The following is a 23,840-nucleotide window of genomic DNA, read 5'->3' as shown; positions in this document are numbered from 1 at the left end:
ATAACCAAAGCTTTGTCTTAACATATAAGTATAAGGTAAACCCTGACTAACCCTCTCCCACCTGTTGCTGTCATATGGCTACTCAAGAAAGATTAATTTAAATGTTGGAGAAATACTTTTTGGATTCCAAAAACAGACAGGATAGCTGGGAAGCACACCTCTATCACTGTTTTAAGGGTTCCGAAATTGGTTTATAAGCTCAAAATAGGCTAAAAAGGCTTACAGCTAAAGTGATTTATTGACCATCTTATACCAGGACAGCAAAATTCTGCTTGAACATCGAGATAATCAAAAGAAATATCATCTGATACATTTTTCTGGAGTTTATATTCCTGTGAGAACCTCCTAACAGGGCTACCTACTACTATGCATCACAATAGCAATAAAATACATTCATGTAAAAAACTTTTATGGAATTAAAATCTGATTTTAAGATGCGTTAAGAAGATGGTGGGAAATACTTTCAGTCTTGTTTTCTGCAGGAGGGGAAAGAAGCTGCTCAGGATGAGTCTGAGTGAAAACAAGTTGTTGAAAAGGCAGCCTTTCTGATCTCTCTTGTAACCCAATATGAGGTGTGTTGCCCCGGCTTCTTAAAACGTTTAGCTAAATATTTGCGGTCTTTAAAACTGCAGAGCTTATGCGTTTTTTGTTTTTTTTCCCCCACTGAGCTGCTGTCCTGTCAGTGAAAGGAAGTACAGATGGTAGCCCAAATAGGCCATTCAAGTGTGAGGAAGTTGACAGAAAATGTGTTTGTGTGAAGCTGCAAAAGCCTCTCCGCCTCAGTGTTATTCCTCTATCAGGTAGTCCTCCCTTTACTCCCTCCTCCTTATCTTTTTCCCCTTCTTCGTGCTCAACCCCGCCTTGATTTTCCTCCTTGATTTTCCTTTCTAATGTTTAACTTGCTGGTTGTAACCTAGACTGTATATGTGTCATACTGCAGCCTTATGTTCATGTAAATGTTTGCCCAAGCTACTGCCAACAATCACCTGACGTTCAGCAAACCTCGACACTTTCAGGACAGGAAGGGACTTTAAAAAACTTCTTGGTTTTCAGTTATGACATCTTTCATGGGGCTCGGTTGGTGTTACCCTGCCTTGTCCAGTTTTTATCTCGCATTCTAAAATCGGATGTTTGTTTTTGTAAGCAAGACAAAAGGTGGATGTAAAAGCTGGAGCTGTTTCTGTTATTTCGGTTTTCTGCTTATTGTTTCTCCCAAAACCAAATGTTGTTTTTTTTCCCCTGTTTTACTTCTGCTTACTTGATAATATAACTTCCAATTCATTGGGCTGCTGGTTTTGGTTCCTCTCTTTAATCCTCATGAATGGAGGAGTTGTAGCAGCTCAGGCATTGCTTCCTCTCTGATGGAGTTTCTAAAATCACTTTCCATTACCACAAATTGTTAATAGTGTTCAAGCCCTATTTTATTATCTCCTGATTAATTTAAAATGAGGTTAAAAAAAGGAGCCTTTTGACCATTCAGTCAGGAAAGCATAAACAGAGTGAGGTGAATGATTTGACGTGACAATGGACAGCTATTTAGAAGCTACCCTTGTGGTTAAAGCTGATTTGGCCGCTAAAACCAGCCTGTACTTCACTTTTTCATCTTAATAACTTGAAAGAAACGTATACATCCGTCAGGTTCAACCATCTAACACGTTTATCAACATACAAGGAAGGAAAGACAACAGAAGTAGATTAGTTTACTCCCTAGTTACATGAATGTTTCTGCTCGGAAGGGAAAAACAGCAGCAACATTATCTTTTGTGACAGATTTACACAAGAATAAGCACTTTAAAGGACATATTATCTATATTTAACCACTGTATTGAGTGAGGAGACAACTCCTCTCTGTCACCCCCACTTTAACTCCCTGCATAACTTTCCAGCATGGAGATTGCTGCGAGAGTTCTCCAAAATCACTCCCTCTCAGGTTCTGCAAAATGGCTCAAAACAGAAATGAATACAAGGCCATTGAAATTTTAAGGGAAACAAGTAGATATTCAGTATAAAAGATATTAGAAAAATAAGTAAATATGAGACATTATAAACATTTCAAATTAAAGGTTCTTCCTAAAATAGTAACAGAAGCGTTGATTACACAAATTTTGAAATTACACATAACTTTTTTTTTATATATTTTTCTTTTTGCTTTTGTACTTTTGTAATATGGTAATAAAAAGGTACTTAAAACATTAGTTGCAACTTGATTACATTGTTTTTTACCTCACTAAATTGAATCAGAGCCTGATCTAAAGCTAAACGTCTCAAAATAAACCCAATTAGCTTACTATCCTGCAACTTAAGTGCTCTAGCTAAATTCACCCGATATGTGCGTTTATCCCAAATCAACTCCAGCTAAGGTTGTGATCACAAATAAGAGATTTGGCTTAGAGCAGAGCTTAACACTGCTCTTAATGAGGACATGTTAAATCTAAAGCTATAAAAATGGAAATAGAATAATTTTTCAGAAGTGTGTGTGGGACACATAGCTGGATTGGTGCTTTTTTGTATTTTTTTTAGTATAATCATTCGGTTAAACCAATCCAGAGCTTAAAACTGCCTTGGTAGGCAGGGTGAAGGTCCGCAGGACGAATGGGAATGATTGAGTTAACTGCGGTTCTAAGGATGGTGCCGCTGAGTTCTTCGGCAGAGTATGTCTATGCTATGTTTGCTTAAGTGTAAAACTCCTATTTTTGAAGAGACAATTACGCAACCTGACACATTTTTTTAGAATAAGTGTAAAGATGTTTTGCATTAAAGGAGCTAACCAGCCTCCCCAATGACACATGCAGCCTCAGGGCCGGTGCATTTTGTGGCCTTTTTTTAATCTTTATGTCCACTTAAGTCGTTCATGATTATGCAATGATGCTGGGGGAGATTATTGTTTCTTGGTTTAGAATAAAATCTCATTTCCTGCAGTGTGACTCAGTGTTTCTCCATTCCAGCTCACAGGTCTGCAATGTTTTTAATGGTTATCTTTCATGAAAAAGGTTTTTAGTGCACACAAATTTTTCTTTATGAATCAGTCGTTTGAAGTTTGAAATAATCAGATCTGAAACACTTTTGTTTTGAGTGTTCTTTCAAGGTGTTTGTCACCATCTTTTTTGTTTGCAGTAGTTGAGTGAATATATCTGAGCTTTTAACTGTTTTCAAAGCTTGCCTTATTACAAGGATAACCCCTCTTCCTCTGATTGTTCCTGTCCATTTCTGAGGTGATCCTGCTATAGAAAACGTCCGCCTGTGTTTGTGGGATCCTCTACTAGTCGGCTTGTTGCGCAGATCAACTTCTTTTCCTCTTGTTTCTGCTGAATTAGCCTGTGGAAGGAAGTGAGCTCTTTTGTTATCTCACCACTGCAACGGCTCAGTGTTAGAGGGAGCTTATAAAGTGTGCAGCCAAATGTCGCTTATGATGAAAAGTCAAAGCAAGAAGCAGTCAGAAGAGAGCTCTGTGTTTGAACATGTTGAAGCGCTCCTCACAGTAGCGACAAGCTGCAACGAATAGTTCAGGAAAAACATTTGCAATTCAAATTCTGATGCTGTGCGTAGGTTAAAGACACATTTGGATAAAATGCTGGGGAAAAAAGAAAGCAGGTTTTTGAGCTGCTCAGAGGAAGCAAACAGGAAAAAAACCCAGTTGGAAAAAAGATTCAGTCATTTTCAAATTAGGAACTATACAAGAGAAAAGATATGTAAACTTGAGTTGCTTTTCTAAGAGTATCTAAGTGTTAAAATTACCGACCCTTAAGAAGGTATTAGAGATAGACGATACATCATCCGGGTAATTTTTAAGCATTTTTTTCTGGTATCCGCATCAGCTGTTTCATTAGTGCATTCAGCAGCCTGGCCTTGAGATCAAGTGAAGCACATGCATTGTTGCTTCCTTCATCTCCTATTCAACGTGAATGTTTTCTTTGATTTTCTTCATAAATATTTTTGTTGTTGTTTAAATTACGACTATGTAACATTTATTATCATTGTGTCATTTCTAGTATGTAAATGGAGGAAGAAAAGGCAATATTTGCACCAAAAATCAGCCCCAAAAAATCTGCAGCACATACCATGGGATGAGTCAATATAGTATGTTTCCCTAAAAGAAAAAGTCAATCAAGAAAAGTTCAATCCCTAATAGAGGTGTCCCAATACATTCATTTCCGATTCCATATTATTGCACCTGATACGATATAAGGATGACACATGGAACTTTACTGCTTATTCTATAGTGTGGAGTGATAGAAAAAGCTTAATCTATTTATCAGATGGAGAACAATACTTAACATCAGGTATGAGAACAACTGACCCAATTCTTGTTAATCAAAGCATTCACTTTAGACAAATGCAGGTAAAACAGAAGTGCTGCTATTGCTACGTTTACAGGTGCAAATTTCTGCCAATCGGATCTAAACCTTGGTTGATTGGAAGATTTTTGTTTACATGGACACTAGATAAAATTATGTGATTGTGACACAGCATCCATGTACCAAGCATTTGAGCGGATTCAATCATTTAAGCATGAACGGTACTGTCCAATTTTCTGGAAATGCTTTAGTAGAAAAAAAAAAACCAGTGGAACAGTATGGGTAAACAAACCCATTCTTCCTGTCAATTGCAATGATGATCAGCAAAAATCATCTCTCTCTTTCAGAATGAAATAAGTGTCCAACCGGACTGAATTGGATTATAATCCTCAGTCCGGCATGTTTACATTAAACATTTTCGATCCGGCTTTCGAGACAGTTATTTGTGTCCATGTAAAGGCTGTTTATCAGCTTTCAATTTTGGAGATTTTAGAGGCAGGCCAATATATTCAGATGTTAATTTTTTTTGGCTGAGTGATTTCCAATTTTTGTCAGGACACCCCCAATCTCTAGTATTTAACTTAACACTCTTTTTGTGTGTTAGAACAACACAAAATAAGCATTCCCGTTTCTACAATTGGAGGGGAAAATGTGTCATGTTTTTGTGTTCAGCTAATAGAGGTTTTCTTATGGTTTTTTTTTTGTCTTTAGGGTTTGTGGATTTTATGACTATTAGTTGACATATTTTCACATGAAGTATAGATATCCGCAGAAGATTCTTTTGCCTCGGGTCTGACCTATGACCCACCTATCTTGGCTGGTGGTCTTTAGACACTGTTCCATGAGATGGTCAAAGCTTCAGATATTGTTTCAGGTCTTAACTTTTCTTTAAACATCTTCAAATATTGCTACCTGAACCGTGTGCTGTGTCCGATGGCCTTCCTGATGGTGTTCAGTCTTAATGTTCTCCAACAAACCTCTGAGGACACAAATGGAACAGCTGGTCTTTTACAGAGTTTAATTACACACATGTGACCTTCATTTAATTTATGAATGATTTCCAAAAAAAAGTGATGGCAGTGGATTGTATATATGGATATCAGAGTAAAGAGAGGTGAACACTAATTGGTGGTGAATGAATCATGTGATCAGCAATCAGCCGTAGTTACACATGAAAGCAATGTTATCCAGTGATCTCGTCTAACTTCACAAAGCTTTGAAAATCAGCCACCAATGATGCTCCTAAACCAGTAGTATCAAACTTCAGTCCTCGAGGGCCAGTGTCCTGGGGTTTAAGAAACAACTCTGCTTCTGCAGTATGAGCTCATCAGCAGAGCTCTGCAGAGATTATTGCATTCTATTGAGGTAGTTCACCCCAAAATGCAACCTTTGTAACTTTTCCACTTATATACACCAAAATGAGAAACTTTGTAAATATGATTTAAACTGAGAACCATTCCACATTTTCCGTGACTTCTCCGCACATCAGTAAGTCTCCAAGTCAAAATGTGGAGCGAGTCCATGTATTGTTCTATTGGAATCCGTCCAGCTCAAGCTCAGCAATTGCAATGGTATCAAACAGGAAAAAGACTGTTAACAACATCCGGTTTGTCAAAGTAAAATAGGGTAACGACAGATGGATAATTACAAATTAGAACTAAAGTTTCAAATATTCCTGAAAAAAAGAAGACAACTTTATCTGATTGAGTGCAAACTATCAGTACTGCAACATACAGGGAAGCGTATTTGTCATCTCGATCAAAATATTTATTTTATGCTGAAAAGCTTAAAAATTTAGTCAAATCCAGATGCATCTTACAACTTCAAGAACAACTTCTTATCGTGGGCATCGAATGAGAATCCGAATAAATTCTGTAAGATTCTAGGCATTCTTATTACAAACACACAATGAAAAGAAAAGGTGTGGGCAAAAATTGCCCGTGTGTTGGAGACCGTTGGTCAGTTTTAATGATATCAGACTAGATTAAGGGTGTGAAGTAAAAATGAGCACTGAGAGTTGATATGCAAGGAAGAAAGGTTTTATTTTACTCTGCAGAGGAGAACAACACAAACAGCTGAATACAGCTATCAGTGCGGCTCCGGGGTGGTGGCGTCCCACCCCTGCATATAAAGAGAATCCACACGCATGAACATTGTTTCTTCAGTTCATGAAGGACATAAATTTAGTCAGATAAACACTTCAGACAACAGTTTCCCATCCATACCAGAAACAGGACGTGAGAACGTTGAACACAGTGAAGACGTTCTTGTCTAAACTAGGGAGAAAACTTTCTTTTTCTCAGGCTCCTAAATAATCACCCTATTCAGGCAGAGAAAAGGCAAACTTTTAAACATTTTATCTCACAAACAGGCCAAGGAAAAATATTATTCCACAAGGGTTAACTGCCTCATATTCTGCTCCTATGTAGTATCAACAAATAATAACATTGCATATCCTCTCGTAGAGCTCCTAGGAACTCTGAGCAGAGCAAGATGGAGAACGGCGGAGGCTGTAGGCTCTGCTTTGCTGAGGCTCTCTGGAATAGAGTGGAGAAGTTACAGAGGAAGTAGAATTTCAGGGTTAGTCATTTAATTCAGGTGCGTCATTTAATAGATGCAGAACAATGCTCTAAACTTTACATATTTGAGAGTTAGGGCTGAGCGATATGCACTCTTATCACAATACTTGGTAATATTGTCGATAAAAATGATGATTAAAAAAAAACATTGCTACTTCATAGTTTTTCTTAGGTAAGGCAACTCTATCACTGTAATTCTTTCCAACAGACATCTCGTAGTAATCAAATTTATCAATGTCCCAATGGAAAAAAAAATTAAAGAAAAGGAACAAAATAGTAAACGATAAAGTTTTTTTTTTTTTTACAATTCACCCAGTTTCTAGAGGTTTAATTTATCGTTTAGACGATAAGTTAAAACTCTTGTGATGGCTAGAGACTCATCACTATACCGATAAACGATATGATAAAGGTCCGCCTCTATTAGAGCACCACCTCATGCAGTTAGAACAAGCTTTTATTGTTCCACAGTTATTGTTATTTGTTTTGTCAATAAAATAAGACTGAAACTTTAAGAGTGTATTAGGACCTGATAATATCAGCCAGTGTTGGCTATTTAAATGTATAAAAAGTCGAAAACAATAAAATGGTCTGGCTTTCTAATGATTGGTCAGTAAAACTGAAATTAGTGCACTCCTAATAAGGTGCCAACATTTCAAATAAACTTGAATAAAAAATGGTGAAAACCATGCATCTTTTTCCATTTACTTTACAATCACTTCTCATTGTAGTTGGTTTGTCTTGTAGAAAACAAAAACATTGAGATTTATGGTTGTAACTTGGACAAATGAAAACGGCTCAAAGGGCAGTATTAACTCTAGAAGGTAATGTAGATGGCTAAAGAACATTTTTCTTTTAAGATTGAAAACTAAACGTCGTACAGATTAGAGGGCACTTAAATACCTTTTTATTTTCTTTACTTAGTATTTATTACGTAATCTGTAGGACTGCAGGAAAAGCAACAGCTGTGACGCCTGACTTTTTCCACACTTTGACTTTGACCCAGCTACACACCTGACTGTCACACTTGAGGAGTCCGGCTCAGTTACACATTACTCACACAACCTGACACGCATAAAGCTTTGAGCACAACTGCATCACATTGTTGTCACAAAGACTTCCATTTAAAAAGCTGAAGTCATTAAAAAGGAAGCAACCTCAAACCTTTCAGTGAAGTTTTAGTGAAAACATGAACCTGATCTGTGTTGATTCTTAACTTTAGTTTGGGTTTTTAGCGGCGGTTGAAAACAGGCGGAGTTCCTACACTCAGATAAACATCATGCTGTGTTTGCTGACTTTTCCCAATGACGTTATTTGTTATTTATAGACTTCAGCAGAGTAAAGCAGTCCAATAAATTTATTGGGTGTGGTCTAGTTCAAGTGAGATCCGTATTTCTGCTTGATGTTTCATCTTCATCAACCAGTTTCATCAATATACTGCAGTCTTCAGCCGAAAGAGTATGGACCAAAAAAATACTACCAACAGCAAATCTCCTACAACATGATGCTGTAATCCTAAACAATACATTATACCACCTTTTATTTGCTATTGCCGTTCTGTTTGTCATCAGCATTAAACCATCTCTCTGCCTCTCTGGGATCCAGAGGGCCTCTCCTCTAACCACTAGGCCAACAATCCCCAATGATGATCATCATAATAATGATCAAATATCAGTAGGTGCACTAGGGCTGGGCGATATGACCTCAATTCAATATCACAATAAATTAGGCAGTTTTACCTCAATAACAATAAATGCACCATAAATGCCCCGGCTCCGCTATCTGAAAATACTGGCCCCTGCAGGAACTGCAACAGACCTATTTTTCATTTATTTATTGACCAAATCACATTACATATTACTTTCAATGAAATATAAAAGTCTTGTAACCATTCATGTTTAAAGATTCAACAATGTCTCATTGAACAGGAGAAAAATTGTACCTCTCTCGCAAAAAAGTTCGTGCAAAGGTAATGGAGCGTTTTGCACATCTTCAAACCCAACAGCGTGGCTGTGCTCTAGACGGTGGAGGTTGGATGTGTTACTTTGGGTCGTCCAGACACTTTTCAGACAAAATGTGTATTTCGTGTTCTTTTGCTCATTATCTATTACGTAATTTTGGTGCCACTGAACTGTATGTACAGTGATAACAATGTGCATCGTTTAAACTCCTTAAAACTTTTTTTTTATGGAAATTCCTCAGTTGCAATAATTTTTATTTCAAAACGAGCAGAATGTCAACATAGTTTTGCCCACATTTCACTTTCAGCAGGTATCAGAAAATGTCCTCCAAATGTCCATGAGTACATTTGCAAACTGCTATTTGGCTTTTTGAAATAAGTGCTTCATTCTTCACAAGCAGCTTCTTTTGCTCTTAGTTTAATATTAAAGTTCACACCAATGGGCCATTCTCCTTAGTAAATGCTTACCAAGCTTTTATGATTTTCATGATAGCATCATTTGTTGTTAAGATAATTTTGACAACTTTAGGCATCTGGACTTAAAATCATCAAAAACTCTAAAAGATCTGTTTAACTTTGCATTTAGGTTATAGTAGAAATTAAGCAAATCCTATTTGACCTTAAAACAGGGAAGTTTGTCTTATGAACAGACTTTGATGACTTTTTTTATTTTCTTTTAATATGGGAAGATGCTAGAAGGTGTGCCACAAAGAGTTAATATGACTTCTATGGAAAATCAGTGAGGGTCAAATCAATCCACATTAACTGTGAAATGGAAAAGACTTTTATGCTGCGTTTCTTTTTCTGCTTCATCTTCAAAAAATTCAAGCCCAGCCACACATTTTCTTTAAAAGCTTGAATTAATTGTTTATTGCAAATATAACCTTTTAATGAAGCAAATCAGTTAGTCTATTAAGTATCAGGTTGAGAACTAATCTCTCCCCTTTGCTGTTCATATATTTCTGTAACAACTGTTTAGGTTATAGAATTAGGCCTTCTCTCACTTGACACACCATTTGTCGGTTCATAACCTTCTGTCATTTGGCATCTGCTTCGACAGCTAAATGTGGGTTTATGACTCAAATGAAAAAATGTACAACAGCGTTAGTTTGCTCAGAGTTGTTATGCTGCGATCAAGGGTCATTATCTGTTATGATTTATCAGCCAGTTGGTAAAAAGGGGACGAGAAAACCGGCACGGCAGAGTTTGAGTTCACCTTAAACTTGATCCTTTCGGTTTGTTTTTTTTCTTCCATTATTTTGAAAATTGCCTCATTGCAAGGGAAAAAAACATAATGCGCAATAGTTTAATTAAATGGTTTGTTTGCAGGAATACAATCAAGCTGGGATGAAATTGCAAGGCATGAAATAAAATAGTTTTTAAATACATTTTTAACTAATTTACACACAATTAATTTTGTTAATAACAAACGCTATATTTAATTTATTTGAAATGTAGCAAGGTTAGATGCTTTGATGCACAGAGGATTGCATTATTTTCCTTAATTTTCCCTTGAATGAGAAACTTCCAGCCTTATCGTGCACTTTTTGGGTTTGCTTTTGTAATATTTATCTGCTGATTTAGGCTTTTTTCACACCTACCATGTTTGGTCAGCTTTTAAGGCGCCTAGGCATCTACTATGATAATTTGACCAGTTTCTACGCCTGTTGCTCACTTTGGCTGCATACAAAGACTACAGTGGTTTACAGTGGCTGATACTGGAAACTTGTTTCACATCCTGTATTTATGAGCACATTTGAAGTCAGGTCTTCTAGAAAGAAAGATAGAGATAAAACATATTTAAAAATAAATTTGTCATTTATATTTTGTTTACATCAAACAATGGGGAGAAAATAAGGATATTAACTTGGTATTTTTTAGAGAGAATAATTAACCTTTTGGATTAATTAAGTAATTTTGTATTGAATTGACCCTTAAAGATGCTTAAAGAATTGGAGCGTTAAAAATTGCCCGTTAGCCGTGTGTTTTTGTTCCAGTGTTTCAGGTCGTCTAGTTTGCTTCCAAATGAAATCTAGAGTTTTTTACTTCTGGCGTTAGTACGAACCGGCCTCATAACGACCTAACTGCAAATTAAAAGTAAAAAGTGTTTTTGGACTAATAAACCACTGGCAGAAAATTTAGTACTGAAATCCTATAAAGCCACCATCTGTTGGTTAGCAATGCTGCTGCCGACATCTAGCAGCTCAGAAGGGATTCTCTGCTTGACCTTGTATCTTTGATTGATTGAATGATTGACTTTATTGATCTCACAGTTGAAAAAATGTACTTGTTACATTAGCTCAAATAGTCAAAGGAGAAGAAGAAGATGCCAAAGGAGGAAAAAGATGCATATGACAGGATTACTGCACAGGGTGTCTACATGGTTATTTATATAGACATATTTTAAATGTTTTTGTATAAAGAGATTTGGACTGGAAACAGATGGCTTATTAGCCTCTTTAGTGCAGGTCTAGTTTATAAAATGAGAAACTGTTAGCTGATTGGTTAGTCTACCTGCTATCAGATCAGCACATCCCTGTTTTGGATGTTTTGATGTAAAAAAGAAACTGGTTCAATATTTTTAAAGTCATTGTTGGTGGGAACTGTCCTGAAAATCATTAGACAAATTTGATAACTTATGAAATTTAGAAAGTTTTTATTTATTTATTGTTTTACTTAAATATGCTTTGAATCTTTCTCTTTATAAAAGTACACTACAGACATATGGAAGCCTAAAGGAACAATAAACAAGTTATTAACATATTACTTGAATGTAACATCCATCCATCCATCCATCTTCTATTATTCCGTCAGGGTAGTGGAGCCGGTGACTCTCTCCGGCGGTCTATAGGAGAGAGACAGGGTACACATTAGATGGGTCGCGAGTCTATCGCAGGGCAACCCAGCGACACACAACCATGTGCACACACACTCCCACAAAACGTCAATTTAGAGAAGCCAGTTAACCTAACAGTGATGTTTTTGGACTGTGGGAGAAGCTGGAGTACCCAGAAAGAACCCATGCATGCACAGGAATGCAAACTCCATACAAAGATCCCGGGATGGATTCCTGGTCCAGAACCTTTTTTCTGCAAGGCAACAGTTCTACAAACTACCCCACTGAGCAGCCCCAAGCACGTTATTATTGATTAAGAATAAATGTCTTTAAATATGAGATGGTTAGATATTGCATTGTTAGAAATGCAACAGTATTTTACCTAGATTATCACACAGATCTATAAGTTAATTTAATCTCTACTGTCAAAGCTAATGAGCTTTGCTAGCATAGCTCTTGTCAGTGTAACTAATCAGAACTTGACTTACTTTATGCATTAACCAATCAAAATCTCCTGACTCATATATAATTTTTATTATTATTACTACCTGTTGTGAAATAAGCTCAGCAGCTGTCAAGCAAATATATCTGCGCTTCCTTTTTCGTCTTATTTACATTATATCATAGGTAATACTTTTTATTGTGACAATATGGATCCTGTTATGGCTTTGTTTCTTTGCCTTCTTTTTAATATCATTTTTTTTTTATCATTGTTTCTATCACAACATAACCAGAGTCTACTAGTGATTATGTTACTTAAAGGATGCCAAATTTAAATGTTAACACCATATTTTATATTGGCAAACATAAATAAATGTTGATCAGCTAGTAGCCACACAAATCATCTGGTAACTGTTTTAATTGTCAAATTTAATATTTTGGTTTTAAACTGTATATATTTCTTGTTTTATAAACTTCAAATTCAGCATTTTATTGTACTTAAATTTTTACTGTAAGCTTTTAGGTACTTTTTTTATAGTTAAACAGCTGGCAGATTTCGTAGCAGCTTTTGTTTCTCAGTTGCTTACGACCCTTCTGAGTTTTTCTACATCTCTTTTTTTTTTCCTCCATGTTAGACTTGTGATCAAGATGACGACGAGGTGGAGATTGCTGTGGACAACGCAGCCTTCATGGACGAGTTCTTCTCTCAGGTCGGATTTCTGGTTCATGATGGGTGGTATTCAGAGACATAGCAGCTGTTTTTCTTTTTGGTAAAGATAATACCTAAAAGCCGCTGTTGTTTCTAACTTGTCTGTTTCCAGATCGAGGACATCAGGAACAGCATTGATAAAATAGACCAGAATGTGGCTGAAGTCAAAAAGCTTTACTCTGTCATCCTGTCTGCTCCCACCTCAGATCAGAGTGAGACATCCTACCCAATATACTGCTTTGTTTCATTTTTTTCAGCCAATATTTCCTAGCTGAACCTCATTCGCAAGGATCAGTTTATTGTTGTTTTTCTTCATCTTTCTGCTTATTATAATGTAAATTCTATTACAATCTGAGCAGAAAACCCATGCTAAGAGAAACAATGTGAATTGGTTTATAAAATGCCAAGCATATTCTCTTTTCATGCATTAAACGGTGTCCTTTTCTGTCCAAATATTCCTTGCTAAGGCTAAATGATCCATTTCTGTGTGTTGTTTGACTTCAGAAACACAAGATGACTTGGAAGCAATCACCAATGACATAAAGAAGATGGCCAACAATGCAAGAAACAAACTAAAGAGTAAGACCAGCCTTAAAATTAAGCACATTTTCTCTGTGAGAGTGATTAAAAATATCTTATTCAAATTTTTATTTATGTCATTTATTTAAGTTAAATCATATATTAGAAAGTTTGACTGTTTTTTTTAGCCATCGAGAGAAATCTGGAGTCGGAACAGCAGGAGAGGGTGTCTGCAGATATGAGGATACGTAAATCACAGGTAAGTTATGTTCAGGTAATGTCTTAAAATTAGGCCCCTTGTTTGGTGGATTTTACTGTCCTCAAATAGTTTTTACAGCTTTTAATTGGTTTTATTATGAGCTTTTTAATAAAAGTAGTTTGTCTGATATGAGTTATTTGGTGGAAATGTTTCAGCCGTTTCCAGGATCTCCAGATTTTGTGATAATAATTGACAACTCTTCTGTTCCCAGCATGCAGTTCTGTCCAGGAAGTTTGTGGAGGTCATGACAAAGTATAATGAAGCTCAGGTGGACTTCAGGGAGAGGAGTAAAGGACGTATTCAGAGACAACTGGAGATAAGTATGTTACATTTACATTCACAGAATAAAACCCTACAGCTTTCCCGTAACAATGTTTGATTTTCTATTTGTTTTATTCAGCTGGAAAAGCTACAACAGACGAAGAGCTGGAGGAGATGTTGGAGAGTGGAAACGCTGCTGTCTTCACTGCTGGGGTTAGTGATTGCTGTGTGTCTAAACCAGCATCTATTGCTTCTATAACACCTCTCTGCTGTTACCTAGATTTTCTCTTTATAAAAACAAAAAACGTTTTATCTCCTAATGAGTCACATTTTAGATTCGTCTTATCTGTCCTTTTCTCAAAATAGTCTTTGTATTTTCAGAACAAAGCTCTAATCCATCTATCAGGGAGCCGGAAGGACATTAAATATACTTAAAATGACTTCTTAACAAAATTATAAATATGAAAAGCTCTAACTAGCTTTATCCACTAGAATTAAGTCTGATTTTTTAGGGGAGCCATGCAGTTCCTGTCATGAAAGATGTTGTTTTACATATTTAATAAGCAAAATATAACGGTTCAATACAAAAATGGCTTCTGGGAGAACAAATGAAAAAACTGCAATAAAGGAACCTTGTTACTGGGGGTATTGAATGATGTAGCTTTGGCAGCATGTGTCACTGATAAAATAAGAACACCCTGCAGTGAAGCTTGTGTCCAAGCTGAGCTCATGGCGATAAGGAGGAAGCTGTTTTTGGTACAACTGAGGAAGAATTTCTTGCTCAAGGACAGAAAGTTCAACTTAGGATTCCACATTTGCACAGACAGGAACGAACCACACCTAAATAAATTGTTACAATGCAAAAACACACCTAAAGTTCTCAGTAATTCATATGTAACTATGAATTTTAAAACCTCTCTAAGATTTGTAATTGCATTATATTTAGTACTTTATTTTGACAAAGTGGTTCCATTAATAACAGGAAAAGGTCAGTTTAGTAACCAAGCCTGAACCATAATATTGATAGAAGCACTTTTAGAACAAACTTTTCCAGATTGCTTTAATATGAGCAAAATGTGAAAGATGCAGGAAATACATACAAGATGTTTAAAGGCATTACAAATAGTACAATAAAATTAAAACCAAGTCAAAATGGCTCACATTATGTGAAAGCCAAGGAACAATGATTTAAAACAAGACTTAAAAGCAGAGTAGTCTGTTGATGCGCAGTAGCCACGAGTATTTTATAGTTTTGCTGCTGCAAAAGCTTTCTCAGCCTTTAAAAGCATGCTGCTCTTCGGAGTGAGTTGGTACAGAGCAATTAAAGTTTAACAATGTTTAACAAATACAGTGCAGCATGTTGTTCTTTTTTATAATTGACAAAATGACCTGCCATATTACAGATAAGGACTTAAACATTATAAATATCTAATAAATGGATTAACTCTTATAAAACCTACAGCTCACAATAAGATTAAAAACCACAGTATTATCTCTTTAACTTAATTTTCAGTTTTACTCAATGTAATGATTTTAGTTATATTTTTTCCTTTACCTTTCATTTAAATTGACAGAAATAAATTTTTTTGTGCATCTCACCTAGCATCTTCCAACATCAGTTGTTTTAACTGCAGAGCAGTGAGGAGCTGTTTCCGTCTCAGAATAATTTTACTACAGTTCTGTGGTTTAGTTGGACATTTGTTCCAAAATAATTTTATTGAAAGATAAGATTATTAAGAAATTATTTGCTTTGAACAATTAATTTCAACCTCACTTTAATTTAAAATATGGCAGAGTTTGATGGAGGTGTGGCCCTGACCTTCATTAATAATCATTAGCATTTAATGAAAGAAGTTATTAAGATATCTAATTATTAAAAATTGCAGAAGGGCTAAACTGGAAATATTGGGAGACTTTTTTCCAGATATTTGCCTTTAGAAAAACCAAACATGTATTTGTAAATAATGAGTAGATGTTTGTATTTTGTGAGTCTGTTTGGTGAAAGCTACCTGCTGGTCTTTGCAGATTGTGGACTCTGGAATCTCCAAACAAGCCCTGAGTGAGATTGAATCCAGGCATAAAGACATCGTCCGTCTGGAAAGCAGCATCAAGGAGCTGCATGATATGTTTGTAGACATCGCCATGCTGGTGGAGAGCCAGGTAGACTCCTCTGCTTTCACCTGCTTATTGGTTTATTCAGATCCATTCTTCATTTCGTTCCATCTTTACTCTGCCACAGTCCTGGCTCTATCTGATTGTTTTGTTCTGATGTTTTCCACATCCTTACTCTGTTCTATGACTGTCATTCTACATCTACTGTCTGTTTTTTCCAGCTCCATGCTTCTCTTGTACCTGTTCTCTTCCACCGCCACCTCCATCTCATTCCCATAATGGAACCTTAATAAATATTGTAAGATATTAACTAAGCACCATTGCTGACACTGCATTTAGTAGACATGTAGCAACTGTAAGATGAAAAAACTAGAGTATGACCACCTCTTTGTTGCTGCTTGCACCATCATGCTCTCTGAGGGAAAGGGTTCTCTGAGGTAAGAATCTCTGCCTTGCTTTCTGTTTATGTTGTGTAACTTTTTTTTCTCAACTACTTACTTATTTCTAGGTTTGGAAATTGAAGAGATTTTTCCCACAAAGAAATGCGAGACAAACATAAACATTAACAAACATAAAGCTTAATTTTCGAAAGATTTAGGGAATTAACAAAATGGTTAAAGCTCCTTTATTGAAGCTGCTTTACCTGATATAAACATTTACAATGAAGAACAATTGAATAATCCAGATATGTAGCTGTATTCAGAGATATATCTGGACATTTTGGGAACTGAGGGAAATGTCAACTCAATGAGTCACTTACTAAACCTTCTCCCCAAACAAAACATGCAATGGCACGTAAATTGATTTGATAAAGTTGTTAATTTTGCATGAATCCCTTATGCTTATCATGCATATAGCAATAGTAAAAAATGTGTAAAAGATTGTGTAAATTTACGCTTAGGTTCATCTAGCTCAGTGTTACTGTTTTTGCTTTGCAGACTGGCAGATTTGCGAATGGGGATACATCGAATTATCATTTTGTGAGAACTCATACCAGTTAATATTAGTAAAATTTATTGAAAATATGAAAAATCATAACTTTTAAGTAGTGGCTTTAGAAAATGTAGAATTAATAATAATTAATTATATGGAAACAGCTCTCTGATGTTCATGAGACTCTGTCTCTAGAAGTCATTAGCTATTGATGGGGTGCATCAAATGACATCATATAATTCTCATATTATTATTAAACCAACATTGGCAAGAAAGAATGTGATCTAAAATACTCCAAATATGTTTAAAACTTAAGACTAGCATTCAGTTATATTTTAATCTGGACTAAAATAACATAAATCAGTGTAGACAGTTAACAAAGGCACACACAGTGGAAGAGGTTGTGTATGAATTAAATGTATTTACTTCCTACTTTTTTAAAGCAGAGGGGATGAGTAGAAACTGATCATGTGTGACTACTTTTCAGTCGTGAAACGGGAAAGTCGTTCTTCCCTCTTTGACTGTAGAAACGGCTGCTGAGTCTGACTCCTTGTCATTGTTTTGGAGAAGGGAGGAGCTCGCTCCCTAACTGCTAGCTGGAAGCAGTAAACGTAAAGTGATTGATAATTTCATGTTATCATCAGTTGCTACAGGGGTCTGAAAAGTTGCTTCGGTAAATATAGAAAAAAGTCGCTAAGTCAGAGCCAATGACAATAATTGTATAGGGTTACGTTTGCACAGCGCCTCCCTCATGTAAATGTGCAAGAAAGGAGGTAAATATGTTTAAAACAAGGTTTCCATTGCTGATACACTCATTAAAAGTAAGCGGAATAACATTATTCCATTGTAACTCTAAAAGTTTCAGCACAACAAGTGGGGAGGAAGCCCAGATGTCAGTCAAAGGGGCGTTACACTCGTAACAAATTTGAGTATTGGCCTAAATTTCAGTGTAACCATAACTTTTATTAGCTAAACGGCCTGTTAAGCTTAAATATGCTGACGAAAACGCTGATCCTTGTACAAAATAGCCTGTGACTGAATGCCCTCTGGACTCAGTGCAGGGGGTGGGGGAAAAAAGGGATCCTAACTAAATTAACTTCTCTGTTGGATAATGTCTCCCACCCCATGCATGAATTTGTTGCTGCACTGCACAGCTCCTTCAGCGACAGACTGCTGCACCCTAAATACACCAGGGAGCGTTCTCACAGATCCTTCCTCCCAGCAGCTGTCAGACTTTATAACCACCACTGTTCCCAACAACCTCAATAAGTTTTTACATTCATGCTGATTTTGCAGTTTCTACCTTAGTCAGTTAAATAACATCCTGTTATTTTGCACATCTCTGATTTTGCTGTTATTTTCAAATATCCATTACTGTAAAAATGTCCATTGCTGTATAATAGTTATTCATTCTCCAGGTGCACAGTTTTTATCTTGTTAAAACACTTTTCAGTACAGGATTTTATTGTTTATCTTTTGACTCTTCACTATTATGTTATTCTTATACCTTTTTCTAAGGTCCACATTTGTGTGAACTATTTTTTTATAATCTCTTCGCTGTTGTCAACACCAGAATTATCTATTCTAGGGATTTTCTATTCAATACAAAATAATAAAAAAAAAAAACACAAAGTTAAAATTCTTAAGAAAAATGTTAGATTAACAATTTAGGATTATCTTAAGACACTCAAGTAACTTCAATTTAAAACCACAAATGACTTATGTCCAAAAGTTAAAGGTTTTTCTAAAACTTCCTGATTTCTGTCTGTAGTCGTGCATCACTGGAGTTGTCTGGCACATTTTATATAGCTTAGATGTTGCATGTATTTCATATAGTCGTTCATTAAAAGGTTAAAAAAAAAGGCATGAACTGATAAGCCTGCAGCACGAGAGACTGTGCTTGTATGTTTGACTTAGGGAGCCAAGCATTTTATGAATTTCAAAGGTTTTTAACTCTTAAATTATGCAAACAGGAATTATTTACTGCATCAACTGTTTGTCTTTATATAAAGTCTCTTTAGAAGTATCCTTTTTTTACTGAAAGGGTTTTCATAGTGCTTTGCTTTATAGACCAATGTTAAAAACGGCTTCTTTCTACGTGCAGGTGCCTGCATGCCCACCTGCTGCATATTTCGTTCATGCTCTGCTTTGGTAGCATCAAAATTCATGAACTAGTCATGTTAATTTGAGTGATTGTGATTTCATCTGTAGTCGTTCACAGCCTCACCTGGGCTTATTATCTTAATGCTTCACAATAATCTGATATCATTTTGATCTGTTGCCACATAAAAAAAGTGACGACGTCAATGCCAAACTACTTGATGTATTTTAAAATGCATGTTCCTGAATATTGTTTTTTTTTTTTTAGGGGGATGTAGTAGACAACATAGAAAAGAATGTATCTCAGTCAGTCGACCACATTATAGAGGCGAGGGAACAGACCAAAAAAGCTGTGAAGTACCAGGCCAAAGCTCGCAAGGTAATGTGTTTTGCAATCTATTACATGTGACCTCTTCCTGTTGCTTCTCTTATTTCTCTCTCTCTTTTTGCCATGTTTACCACATTTCATCCACTTTGCACATCCTGTATATCGCTCCTTTATTTCACCTCGCTGCCATAATTATTCATACATAACTGTTGCGATCGAGCGTATTCTCGCTGCATGTTTCTTTCTCTCTGCGGATCTGCTCATTTCCCTCTGTGCTTTGCTGCTGCGCCTGGCTCCGTCCCTGCCAGGGCGGGATGATCGACAGGATTGAGAGCAACATGGACCAATCGGTGGGCTTTGTGGAGCGAGCTGTAGCAGACACTAAGAAAGCTGCCAAGTTTCAGCAGGAGGCTCGCCGTGTGAGTGGCTCTGGATAAGAACTGAAGCCCGGTTTCCCAAAAGTAGTCGAGACATTTAGCTTATTAAAAAAAAAAGCATAAACTTAAAAAAAGAATAATAAAATCCATGTTAATATATGCAGTATGTTTAGATTTACCTGACAAAACCTGAGTAAACCAGAAGTGGGGAACTTCTAAACCTTAACTGTCATTAAGTTTTGTTTAAATGCATATTGAAATTGAGAAGCATCTGTTTATGAGAGCAGAAAAATATTTTAAACTTATTTTAGTCACGTATAATCTCTTTCAAAATAAACCTGGATGAGATTTACAGGTTTTACAGTCAAATCCTGATATTAATGAGCAAAACAGCTAAACTCAGGAGCTCTGTGAGTTTCTTTAGTTGGATAATTCATTTGCCTTAAAAAAGCTTTTTTATTTATTCTTTACCTCTTAATTGTTTGAAATATTAAAATCTCTCTTGATTAAAAATCCACTGATCAGCTTCATGTTCTATATGCAGGTTTGCTTTAGTTTCTTCAAAACTAAAGCAACAACTCTCACTAAAGAGATTGTATTTGATGAAATAAATAATGATAATAATAATAATTCAACTTTATTGATCTCACATTGGAGAAATTAACTCTGCATTTAACCCATCCCCTTGGGGAGCAGTGGGCTGCCATTTTGTGGCGCCTGGGGAGCAGTGTGGGGATAAGGGTTTTGCTCAGGAACCAAGAGTGCAGGCTATGGGGATCTAACCGGTTACCCGCAACCTACCCAGGGCACAAGCGCACTGCTCCAACCACTAAACCAACACTGTTTTACTTAAAACAAAAAGCGACCCTGATTTGATAAACCCTGGAGTGAACATCTTGATGCTTTTGGGAAACCACATTAACTTCATGAAGATGATCTCCACTGTCGAGATCTGTGTGCCCGCCCCTCAGTGATTTGTCCCCAACTCTGTCCCCTTTCCATCCCAGTTACAAACCGCTGCTGTGACCCACCCGCCAAGATGACCTTCCTCCCACCCACTGAAACACACACTCACTCACTCTCACATTTTTCTCTTCTTTCTTTCTCCTGATTCTTTTTTTTTTTTACTTTGCTGATGTTTCAGAACATGACTCTAAAAGCTTTTACCTCTTGCTGCTGAAAATATTGTTTTGCTGCTTTAGAATTTTTGTTGCTTAATAAAAACTTATTTGTGCAGATTTTTTTTTCTTTTTTTGCAGCTTCCAGCTATGTGGCATATTGCCTTCTAATTTTATCATTCCTCCTAAGATTTGGAGCTGACCAAACTGTGTATACTGGGTTATTCTCAACAGAAAACTGTGATCATAGTGGTGGTTGTGGTGATCTTACTGGCAGTGATAGCTCTCATTATCGGGTTGTCAGTAGGACTGAAAAACTGAGGTGCTGTTTGACCAAGAGAAGAGCCTTCGGTGAGTAATTTTGGAGAAAATCTGCAGTTTATTGCTTAACAGGTGGGATTGAGGGAAGCTTCAAAGAGTTTTCTGTCTATCCTGAAAGCTCATTTGATGTGTGAGTGTGAAACATTTCTGGTCTGTCATTAATACTCCTCTCATTTTGTCTCTTAATCCGTAGAAGATGATCGTCATCGGTGTATGCTGTGTTGTGTGTATCATCATCATAGTCCTCACTCAGACACTATAAAAGGACTGCGAATCACAACCTCCACCATCATGATGTTTTCTTCATCAGCCCATCCAGTCATTTCAACATTCACTCCAAAAGCTTATGTAGGTTCTTCTATGTGGATCGGTGCTGCTCACCTAGTGTAAAAAAGGGAAGTTGATGACCTTTATTGATGAGTCAACCTGCTGAAGCTCTGATGAGGAAATAAGAGCTGAAGTGAGGCCCAGTACCTGAACTACACCTCTGTGGAACCAAAACCAAAAAAGGGAACTGCAAACTTAACTGTTTCATCACTCCACCATCACCAAACATTTCATTGTGTAACTTTTGATGCTGTCGTCGCACCTCTCTTTGTGTTTGTCTTACACTGTTCCTTAAACTTTGCAGAACCACCCCCCCCAGACCCAAACTATCGATCTAAATGAGCCTCGACACATCTTTACTTATTCTTAAAAGCTACTGATTGTTCACTTTTCCAGGTTGTTGATGGTTTTTAGGGAATTTCAGCACTTTCACTCATAAAAATATGAAATGAAGCTCAGATTTCTGTAATTATATTGTAAAAAAAACAAAACAGAAGTCATACTTATGCACTGTAGACAGTCAGTCTTGTGTCTTAATTTCTTGAAATTATTAATATTAAATATGAAGGATAATACATTTCAGAAGCATTCTATAGAAAAGACTGGAAGGTAGTTCATTATTTTAGAAAAAATGCCTTAAATTGAATCTTAAACCAGTTAACATGTTTAGACATGATATATACAAACCATTAATGTGCTGTAAAGGTACTACAAAGAGTTTGGGGAGGCTAGAATTAACACTAGTAAATATTTTTTATCTTAAAAGGGAGGCTTAAATCATAAGGTCTCTCTTATAGTTGTTTTATGTGTATTTACTGATTATGTTTCCTCTGTATATGTACAGCTAACCTGCCAGTTTAATTAAGTATCCCCATTTAAGTTCCTGTTAGAATGATGCGTAAAGAAAATATAATTTTCTTACAGACATTGTTTAAACGATATTTTGTTGTTAGAAAATGTACCAGAACCGCAGTTTTCAGTTCTGTTTATATATATTCAGATTTAGTTAGGATAAAAGTAAAATATTTGAGCTTTTTTATTTTATTCAAAATGTTATTTCTAATGAGGTGGACCTCATAAACTTGTAGCAAAGTTGAATTCATATGGTCATCTTTCTTTTTCTGTAGGTAGTGTCCAATACTGACGGTTTACAAAATATTGCATGTAGGATTTGAGCATTTAGAGTAAGCGAAGATTACTGTTGTGTCTGTATATAAAGTTGAGATTTCATTTCGATAAGTCATTAATAGCCAAAGCCTTTTCTTTAAAAGATATTGCATATTTACACTTGCAGGGAAATACTTGAAATCAGCATCCAGCATGATTTTTGTGGCCACGCAGGTCGCAGAAGGATGGGGAAGAAAATGAATGAAACTTATTGCACATTTTTCCTTTTTTTATGTCAAATATTTCAAAAATAATTAAAGATTAGTTTTTTTAAAGCCTGAGTGTCTGTCTGGCTGTTTCTGCATCACAAATGTCAATGTAAAAAGGGTCGCAAAAGTTATCTTGCATATTTCACATTATAGATCAAGACTAAGGAAAGCATATGTAAGGTCAAAAGAAAAGGAGCACAGAATTTTAAAATTAAAAGCGGAAAAAGTGTGCATTGCATTCAGCTATATTTGTAAATACAAAATAGGCCAATTTGTTGGAATTACAGCAGCAGTTTTTAGGGGCTATTTTTCTGTAAGGTTTGTACATTTAAACACTATTTTTCTGTGCATATTTTATGCAATCTAAAAATGTCAGCACATTATTTTTTTGTTTTTTCATTCCTTAGTTTAGTTGGCTTAGACTAGGTCATTCTAATCAAGTGTTCTTTGCATTTCTTGAATGTTGCGAAGGGAATCATCCCGTTAACATCAGCTGTATTAAAAAATGCAGAGGAGAGCTGGAAAGCCCTGATCTAAACTATTCCCTCAGTGCTGTGGTGGTGGGTTTAAGAAAGATTTCTTTCAGACAAGCTCCGCCCCTTCTTTAATCTGGCAGTATCTAACATCCTTTTCAGAGTTACTTTGTGTGTTATTATCCATCATGATCAGGTAACAAAAGATTTGGAAATATTTTACTTTGACGCCACATTTCTTCATCTCTGTGTTGAACAACTTGATATTTCAATAAATTCCAACAAAGCCTGTTGCAGATAGTAAAAGAAATGTGAGTAGTTTAAGAAACTGCACATTTTTGATGACTTTTGAAGAGATGTGTGAAAGTGTTTGACATTAACTGCTGTTTTGCAAACGTACAGATTTTAAAGACTTGTTTTGCAGAAGAAGGGGTAAGATGCATCCCCTCTCTCATGTTACTTACAAACACACACAAACACTTATTTCCCCTTTCCTCCATTATCCCCTCTGACCTACCT

General features: G+C 36.2%; 1 protein-coding gene across 1 annotated transcript in view; it reads left to right on the top strand.

The window, feature by feature from the left end:
• Positions 1–23,216, top strand: part of stx3 (syntaxin 3) — a 26,607-nt gene extending 3,391 nt beyond the window's left edge. Inside the window, exons 2-11 of the mRNA XM_015376129.1 lie at positions 12,744–12,818; positions 12,930–13,029; positions 13,322–13,396; positions 13,525–13,595; positions 13,807–13,915; positions 13,996–14,069; positions 15,882–16,016; positions 19,270–19,380; positions 21,059–21,175; positions 21,339–23,216. Coding sequence (XP_015231615.1) covers positions 12,744–12,818; positions 12,930–13,029; positions 13,322–13,396; positions 13,525–13,595; positions 13,807–13,915; positions 13,996–14,069; positions 15,882–16,016; positions 19,270–19,380; positions 21,059–21,145 — 837 coding nt within the window. The 3' untranslated portion in view covers positions 21,146–21,175; positions 21,339–23,216. The remainder of the gene's footprint in view (positions 1–12,743; positions 12,819–12,929; positions 13,030–13,321; positions 13,397–13,524; positions 13,596–13,806; positions 13,916–13,995; positions 14,070–15,881; positions 16,017–19,269; positions 19,381–21,058; positions 21,176–21,338) is intronic.
• The last annotated feature ends 624 nt before the right edge of the window (positions 23,217–23,840 follow it).

The sequence above is a fragment of the Cyprinodon variegatus genome, unplaced genomic scaffold (assembly GCF_000732505.1).
Source record: "Cyprinodon variegatus isolate N-32 unplaced genomic scaffold, C_variegatus-1.0 Scaffold130, whole genome shotgun sequence".
Lineage (NCBI taxonomy): Eukaryota > Metazoa > Chordata > Actinopteri > Cyprinodontiformes > Cyprinodontidae > Cyprinodon > Cyprinodon variegatus.
The sequence above is the reverse complement of the archived record's forward strand: the minus strand, read 5'-3'. Positions and strand labels throughout refer to the sequence as shown.